General features: G+C 70.8%; 4 protein-coding genes across 4 annotated transcripts in view; 2 read left to right on the top strand and 2 right to left on the bottom strand.

Annotated features, from left to right (window-relative positions):
* H696_04700 (acyl-CoA dehydrogenase) overlaps positions 1-390 on the bottom strand; it is a gene marked incomplete at both ends in the record, with an annotated part of 2620 nt that extends 2230 nt beyond the window's left edge. Inside the window, one exon of the mRNA XM_009498562.1 lies at positions 106-390. Coding sequence (XP_009496837.1) covers positions 106-390 — 285 coding nt within the window. The remainder of the gene's footprint in view (positions 1-105) is intronic.
* A 1348-nt stretch (positions 391-1738) lies between these two features.
* H696_04699 (hypothetical protein) lies at positions 1739-5975 on the top strand (the record flags this gene model as incomplete). Its single annotated transcript, XM_009498561.1, has 7 exons — positions 1739-2874; positions 3141-3385; positions 3568-3762; positions 4025-4422; positions 4764-5079; positions 5266-5710; positions 5903-5975. The coding sequence occupies 7 exons, from the start codon at positions 1739-1741 to the stop codon at positions 5973-5975; spliced, it is 2808 nt and encodes a 935-aa protein (XP_009496836.1).
* Positions 5976-6180: 205 nt separating this feature from the next.
* Positions 6181-7154, bottom strand: H696_04698 (hypothetical protein; the record flags this gene model as incomplete). The annotated part of the gene is made up of 2 exons (XM_009498560.1): positions 6181-6408; positions 6561-7154. 2 exons carry the CDS (start codon positions 7152-7154, stop codon positions 6181-6183), a joined length of 822 nt encoding a protein of 273 aa, XP_009496835.1.
* Positions 7155-7664: 510 nt separating this feature from the next.
* Positions 7665-8058, top strand: part of H696_04697 (hypothetical protein) — a 1391-nt gene continuing 997 nt past the window's right edge. The window contains exon 1 of the mRNA XM_009498559.1: positions 7665-7895. Within this exon, the coding sequence (XP_009496834.1) occupies positions 7805-7895 (91 nt within the window). The 5' untranslated portion in view covers positions 7665-7804. The remainder of the gene's footprint in view (positions 7896-8058) is intronic.

Raw genomic sequence — 8058 nt, 5'->3', positions numbered from 1 at the left:
ATGACAGTGGGGGTCAGAGAGAGAGAGAAGAAAAAAAGAAGAAGAACACCAGCGGGCGGCCGATCGCCGGGCGGGCCGGGGCACGGCGGGTGGCGGTGGACGCACGCCAAGCTCGAAGAGGCCCGACAGAACCGTCGGGCTCAGGGTCGACTGCTCGTCCATCTCCGACACCAGGGGCTTGATGACGTCCTGGGCGAAGCGCCGAGTCGAGTCGCGGATCATCTGCTCGGACTCGGTCAGGTGGAAGAGCGACAGGGGCTCCTGCACGCTGTCCGGCGCGACGAGGTTCAGGTTGGCCCAGGCCGAGGTGCCGAGGGCACGGCTGGCGGCCGGGCGGCCGGCAGCGCGCACGGCGGCGGCGGCAATGCTGGTGGCGGAGCGGGAGAGCATGGTGGCGGAAGGGCGACAAGGGGGTGGGGGGGGAGGGGGGGCGAGGGAGAGGGCGTGTGGAAGGGCCAGGTGACTGTGGAGGGTCCGGAGCGGCGCGGCAGCCACCGGGGGTGCCCTTCACCCGAGCGCCGGCCCCCCCCCCCCCCCCCCTGGGGGAGGCTGACCAGCGTATCCTCCCCGCTGGCTAAGGGGGGATGCGGTGACTGGGAGTCGTCGCGGCATCGCCTCATGCCCCCCAGCTGCGCGGGTCATCCCCTCGGGTTAGCCGAGCCGGGGACCGGAAAAGCCCCGCGCAGGGGGCGGCCCGGCGGGCGCTATCCCCCGATGGGGGCTCTGTCGTCTGCCCTGGGCCACCTGCCGTCGGGACACGCCCGCCCGCCCGCCGGCCGGCCGCCCGCCCGCCCACACACACACACACACACGCACATACGCACACACGGAACAAGGGGGTGTCCCTTTCACACCGCCCGGGGCATCTGTGTGGTGCGAGTGTGTGTGCCCCGGGTGTGTCAGTCGGCCGGCTGGGCCGGGCGGGTTCTGGAGTGTGGCACGTGAGGGGGTATCACGGTTCCATGGGATCGCCTCGTGCAGGCGCGCCCGCGATCCGACAGCACAAGGCCCCGGCCGGCCGGCGGGCACAGCCGGGTGTAACTGAATGGGGCACAATTAAGGCCTCGGACGTCCGGGCCGGGGGGCGCGTCGATGCGTCAAATGTCGGGCCGGGGGGAATTCCGTGCGGGAGGCGCCGCATTGTGGGCCGGACAGCGAGCAGATTGTGGGCAACCCTGGCGACGCGAGAACCAGGCGCCCAGCCCCCCTCTCCTGGCGAGGGCCTCCCCCGCGCCCGGTCTTCCTACACGTCTGTGGGACCGCAAGCCAGGCGCCCTGGCTGGGGTCGCAGGACAAGGCCAGGAGCGCGGCCCGCCCCGAGTAGTGTCGCGGGTTCTTGGGTGTCAACGGGGGCGCAACTCCCAAAGGGCGCTGGCCCCCGACGTGCACCCGGGGGGGGGGGGATGTGTGTCGGCTGTGTCTTGCGGATCTTGCCTCCCTCCCCCCGGTCCCGGGCGAAACGTCCCTTGATGGGCGGGCTGCCTGGTGGAACGTGGGCCAGGCCACACGGCAGACACACCACGCTAGGGAACCTGCCGGTTGCCTCCGTTCTTTCTCTCTCGCTCTCTCTCTCTCTCTCTGTCCGCCCCTCGCCTCCTCTGTCTGAGCTTCCTCTTGCCCAGCGCCGTAAACAAGCACACGCACAAGCACACGCACAAGCACACACACACACACACACACACACACACACACACACACACACACACACACACACGCAGACAGCCCCCCGCCCAAAGCCATGACCGTGAGCAAGACGGCCGAGGCGCACACGCCGGGCACCCAACTGCCGGAGGTGGTCCGCGCACCGGTCCCCAATGGGAGCCGGGTGCGCGCCAATGACCAGGCCCTGCGCCTGCAGACCGAGGCCCTGTCGGCCATGCTCAAGGTGTCCCCCTCGTATGGGACCGACCCGCGGGAGGACATGCACGCGGCCCGGCGCCGGGGGCGCTTCCGCAGCGCCGACCTCACCCTCTACATGGATGGCATGCGGGCGGAGCTTTGGCGCCGGAGCCGGCCGCCGATGGCCGGGCACTTGGGCACGGTGGCGCGGCCGCTGACCGGGGTGCCCTTCGACCCGGCCGCGGCGCTGGGCCCGGAGACCGGGATGCTGGCCCGGGTGGCGCCCAGCGGCCCGGCCGACGCCGGCGACCTGGAGGCCGGGTCGCGCTTCCTGGCGGACCTGCTGCCGGCCAGCGAGCATCGCCGGCGCCTGCGCCGGGTGGTCATGGCCGACCCGCTGATCCGGGCCTTCCTCAAGTCGCGCTTTCGGCTCGAGCACCTGGCCGAGGCCGGGCTGCCGGGCGGCCGCCGGGACATGGTGGACTTGCACTTCCTCATCCAGCGCCGGCTGATGAGCGTCGTCCGGGCATATGGCTTCTGCACGCTGGAGGATGCGTCGTATGCGCGGCTGCTGCTGGGCAGCTCCTCCTCGGTGCAGATGCACATGCTGCTGTTCTTGGAGACGTGCGGCTTGCTGTGCGCGCCGGCCGAGCGCGAGCGCCTCCTGGCCGGGCTCCGGGCCGACGACGAGCAGGAGCGCGCTCGCCTGGCGGCCGAGTACCGGCTGCTGGCTGCCGTGGCCGGGACCCGGCACACCGCCTCGCTGCCGGCCGGGCCCGGGCCCGGGGCCCGCAGCCCGGCCCTCCCCGGGGCCGCCACGCTGGGCGAACTGCGCGAGGCGCAGACCTCCATGGGGGGCCTGCTGCGGGCCCTGCGCAAGGCCGGCATGCCGCGGGTGGCCGGGGCCCTGGCCCAGACGGAGCTCGGCCATGGGACCGCCGTCCGGGGGATGGAGACCACGGCCATCTTCGACCGGCAGTCCGGCGAGTTCATTCTCCACACGCCGACCGCCACGGCGACCAAGTGGTGGCCTGGGTGCGTGGGCCCGGGGCCGTGTGTGTGCCGAGAGTCCCTGTCGCCGGCTTGGGCCTGTTCTTGCGGTGTCGGGGCATTTCGCCGCGATCGCGGGGGGGCAGGGGGGGGGGGAGGGGGGACTGTTGCCGGCCGGGGGCCCGGGCGCGGGCACGCGTCCCGGCCCGGCGCACTGGGCCGCGCGCGCGCATGCGCGGAAACTCACACACACACACGCACACGCACACGCACACACGCCCATTGCATGCGCGGGGCCACGCCCCTGGCAGTGGGCTCGGGAGCACGGCCACGCACTGTATCCTGGTGGCGCGGCTGTTTGCCCCGGGGGCGGAGGCCCCGCCGGCCGGGGCCGACCGGCGCCTGCCGGACGTCGGCCTGGTCGACCGCGGCCCGCAGCTGTTCCTGGTGCACTTCCGGGACCCGGTCACCCGGCGCCCGTTGCCGGGGTTCCGCGTGGGCGATCTGGGCCCGAAGGCCGGCCTCAATGACACGGACAACGGGTATATGGCGCTAGGTGCGCGACCGCGGGGGGCGGCGGGGCCGGCGCCGCGCAGAGCGGGCGAGGGACAGGGGCGGCTACCTGCGCTCGGCCTTCTGCTGCGTTGGCCTTTCTTTTCTCTCCACCCCCGCCCGCCGTGGCTGCCCTTCGCGCGGCCACCTGCCCCCAGGGTGCTGACCATGCCGGCGCGTGGGCAGACAATGTGCGCGTGCCGCACGGGGCGCTTCTGCCGACCAGCGGCCAGGTGGACCCGAGCACCGGGGCCTTTGGCCGGCGTGGCAACAGCGCCCGGCTGGAGGCGCTGGCCATGACCCTGGCCCGGTCGGGGCTGATTGCCCTGAGCACCTTCCACCTGTCGAAGGCGGTCACCATTGCGGTGCGGTTTTCCACCGGTGCGTCAACCCCCGGGCCCGGGGGCCGCTGGGCCAGGCGGCCATGGGGCCGCGAGGCCAGCCGCGAGGGCGCCACTTTCCCTGCCCATCTTTGTGTCGTCTTTTGCGCCGGCAGAGCGCCGCACGCCCGGCCGGCGGGAGGGCCGCCGTCGCAATGTGTCCCGGACGATGACTGACCCTTCAAGTGCGGGCCCACATGTGCATGTGCATGCGCGGCTACAACTATTTACCCGGGCCTGGGGGGGGGGGGGGGGCGTGCCAGTCCGCCGGCAGACGGCCCATGGCCCCGGACGCCGGGAGAACGCCATCGCGGACTACCCGCTGCAGCGGCAGGTCCTGGCCGAGACGATGGCCACCGCCTATGCCCTTTTCATGGGGTCGGTCGAGTCGCGCCTGATGGCCGAGCAGTGGGTGGGCCAGCAGTTTGGCGGCCGCCCGGGCATGGAGCCGGGGCCCGGTGCGGATGGCGATCCCGAACAGCAGACCGTGCGCCTGGGGCACCTGGTCCATGTGAACTCGTGCCTGCTGAAGTCGGCCGGCACTCGGCTGGCCCTGGAGGGGGTGCGCGTGTGTCAGCGGCACTGCGGCGGCCACGGCTTCGCCGACTACAGCGGCCTGACGCGCCTCAGCCAGGAGGCCAGCGCGGCGCTTGTCTTCGAGGTGCGCCACCACGGCGATGGGCGGGGGCAGGCATCCGGCGATCAGCGGCGGGGGAGGAGGGAGGGGGGGGGGCATGTGCTTGCATGGGGGCCCCTTCTCGGCGCCAACGTGTGTGTGTGTGTGTGTATGTGTGTTTGTGTGCCTTTTGTTGCTCTTGCGCCCTCCGATGCTCTCGCGGTCGTGCCGATGTCCAGGCGACAGGGTGTGTGTGTGTGGGGGGGGGGGGTCCTCGCGCATGCGGCCGATCCACTGCCCGCCCCGGCGTGCCCCGCGATCGCCGGCGCATAGCCAGGCAGGCCGACGACTGATGCCGGTGTGCCCGCCTCGCACGCGCCGTCCAGGGTGATAATGTGGTCCTCGATTTGCAGGCGGCGCGCTTCCTGGTGCAGGAGGTTGGCCGCGTTGCCCAGGGCGGCCGGTCGGTGGTGGACTACCTGCACATCGATGCCCGAAGCCTGCGGCAGACCCTGGCCGAGGCCGACGAGGGGCGCATGTTTGCCCGGCTGCCGGCGCCCGGGGCCCCGGTCACCGAGGCGGCCTTGCGGGCGGACGTCAAGCGCGGCAAGCACCAGGTGGCCGCCATGGGCTGGATGTGTCACCGGCAGACGCTGCGCCTGGCGCACGTGGTCCGTGACCACCTCCTGGCCGGCATGGGTTGTACGTGTGCCGGGCGCTCCGCGATGTGCATTGTGCATTTCCTTTCTCCCCTTCTTCCTGCCTCTCTTTCTCTCTCTCTTTCTGGCCTTCGCCGGCCCTCTGTCGCCCTTCCGATGCCACCGCCGGCCACCACCGTGCGCGCTGTGATTGACCAAGGGGAAATGCGCCGACCGGCACTTGAACCAGTCTCCGAGGCCCTATCCAAGGCCGGGATCTTCGGGGTGGCCGCCGCCCGCGGCCACGCCAACTACCTCCTGCTGGGCACCATGCAGCGGGCCATCGAGGCGCTGCTGGAGCGCTACGCCGCACTCGGGGTCCCGGCGGTCGACACCGGCAAGGAGGCGTCCCTGTGGGTGATGGCACAGCGGCTGTGCCGGCTGCGTGACATCTTCTACTGCCACTGGCCGCAGCATGACCGGGCCCCGGCCGCGCAGCTGGACAGCCGGGACCTTGGCGAGTCGGCCGCCTGGACAGAGGCCCTGCAGGTTGAGAATACCCTGGCCTGGGGGGCGCTGCTGGCCGAGGCGCCGATTGCCCTGGCGACCCTGGCCGAGGATGTGGCCCCGGATTTGCTGACCCTGGCCGATGCCTGGGACTACTCGGATGAGGAGCTGGGCAGCTGCATTGGCCGGTGCGCGGATGCCCACGGGCCGGGGGCCCGGTCGGTTTGGGCCTTTTTTTTTTCCTGGCAATACCCGGGGCGAGGGGGGAGCGGCCACGGTCCGAGGGACGGTCGAGAGGGGGGGGGGGACAAAAAACAACGCATGAGTCTGTCTGAGGACTGACCGGGTGTGGGCGGGTGACCCCTTCGATGGTGTGCCAGATTCGACGGGGACATCTACCGGGCGATGCACTATTTCGCCACCGGCACGGTGGCCGGCAGGACAAAGCTCTAAGGTGAGGGGCCGGCCGCGCTGAAAGGCCCGAGCAGAGCGAGCCCAGAGGGGAGCCGAAATACACGCTCAAGGAATGGACGCCCCCAGGGCGCGTGCGCAGCAGGGGGTGTTTTATTTTTTTCGGTCAACAGTAGGGCACGTCCGAGGGGGGCTGCCCCGGGGCGGGAGGGGGGAGGGGGGAGGGGGGGGGAGAGGGGCGCCCTGCTCAGTTGCCGAGGCCGAGGGACTTTGACCCGGAGTAGGTGAACTTCCGACCGGCTTCGTATTGGTCCTCGAGGTCGCGGAGAATGTCGGCCTGGTGGGCGGCGCTGCGGCGCGAGCCGCCGCCCCCCTCGGCGGCCTTCTTGGCGGCCGCATCACCGGCGCCCATGAGTTTGAGGAACTTGGCGGTGCGCTCGCCGGTGCCCAGGTGCGCGGAGTTCCAGGCATTCTTCTGATCGGAGGGCAAATGCGGGGGAGGAGACGGTGGTAAGTGTGCGAGGCGGGACATGCTCGGATGGGCACCCGCGCAGACCAATGGAGATGGAGGGGGGGGGGGGAGCAAGCGGAAGAGAGGAAGAGGGCGCGAGCGGACACGCGACGTACGGGGGTGGCGGGGCTGCTGGCGGCGGCGGCGGCGCTGGCGGCACCGGCGGCGGGCTTGCGGTTGGCCCACAGGAGCTTGCGCTTCTCGGCGGCCGACATGCCGACGAGCATGCTCCGGTCGAGGGCCGGGGCCGGGGCCGGAGCCGGGGCCGGGGCCGGGGCCGGGGTGGAGTCCTCATCGGAGCGCTTGCGCTTCTTGGGCTCTTCCTCCTTCGTGGCCTTCTTGTCCTTCTTGGCGTCGGACTTCTTGTCCTTCTTGTCGTGGGACTTCTCCTTGTCATCGGACTTCTTCTTGTCCTTCTTGGCGTCGGACTTCTCCTTGTCGGACTTCTTGTCCTTCTTATCGGACTTCTTGTCCTTCTTGTCATCGGACTTCTTCTTGTCATCGGACTTCTTCTTGTCCTTCTTGCTGGAACTCTTGGACTCGGACGCCCTCGCTTCTAGGGCCACCGCCTCGGAATCACGCAGCGCCCGACGCGAGGACTTGCTTTCATCCGCAGCCATGACGTCCTTGGCCTTCTCGGCCCGCTTGGACGAGCGGTCGCGCGACTTCCGGTCGGCTTTCGCCGGCGATGAGGAGGTGTCCTTGGCCATGGTAATCGGCAGGAGAAGGGGGATGGAGAGAGGGAGAGAGAGAGAGAGAGAGAAACAAACAGGGGCGGAAGGGGGGCGACAAACCGGCGAAGCGAGGGGGACCCTATGACCGGAAGGGAGAGGGGGAGGTGGAGGCGGGTGCCTGGGAGCCCCGCCGGCCCGGCGGCGTGCATCCCGACATACGTCGTCCCGAGGGAGGAAACGAGCAAAAGCGAGCGGCAGGCACCACGCCCAATCGGCAGGCTCCCTGGCGGTGTGGTGATGGCCCCGCCCTGGCGCACCCCGAGTGGAGATCTCCCGGCCGATTGGAAAAGCCGCCCGGCTGTCGGCCAGGGGCATGGCACGTGGCGCTGAGTGCCAACGATCGGCCCATCGGGGGCGGAGAAAAGCCACCCGGCTGCATATGTGTGTGTGTGCGCGCGCGCACCGGTGGCCAAGAGTACCCCCCCCCCCCCCCCCCCCCCCCCCCCCCCCCCCCCCCCCCCCCCCCCCCCCCCCCCCCCCCCCCCCCCCCCCCCCCCCCTCACACACTCCTCCCCATCCCCCCCTCATACACACGCACACACTGCAGTTCCCTTTCGCCGACCCCGTCCCCCTCCGCGCTTCCATCTCCCCCTGCCTCCTGTCCTCCCTTCGCCAAGTTTCCCAGTATGTCGAATAAGCTCATCCAGCAGGCTTTGGCCCTGAGGCAGCTGCAGATCGGCGGCGCCAGCCCTGCTCCCAGCAGTGCTCGGAAGAACAGTACGTTCTGGGGGGGTGTTTTTTTTGGGGGGGCGGTCTCTTCCGGGTGCTTTTTTCTGCAGGGGAGAGAGCTTGCCTTGGCATCGCGCCAAATCGCCCCGCATCACTGACCGCCGCTGGGGCTGAATTCGGCTGCTTCTGTCTCGGTGCCCCCCCCCCCCCC

This window comes from Fonticula alba (assembly GCF_000388065.1).
Source record: "Fonticula alba strain ATCC 38817 unplaced genomic scaffold supercont2.8, whole genome shotgun sequence".
In the NCBI taxonomy this organism is placed as follows: Eukaryota; order Rotosphaerida; family Fonticulaceae; genus Fonticula; species Fonticula alba.
The sequence above is the reverse complement of the archived record's forward strand: the minus strand, read 5'-3'. Positions and strand labels throughout refer to the sequence as shown.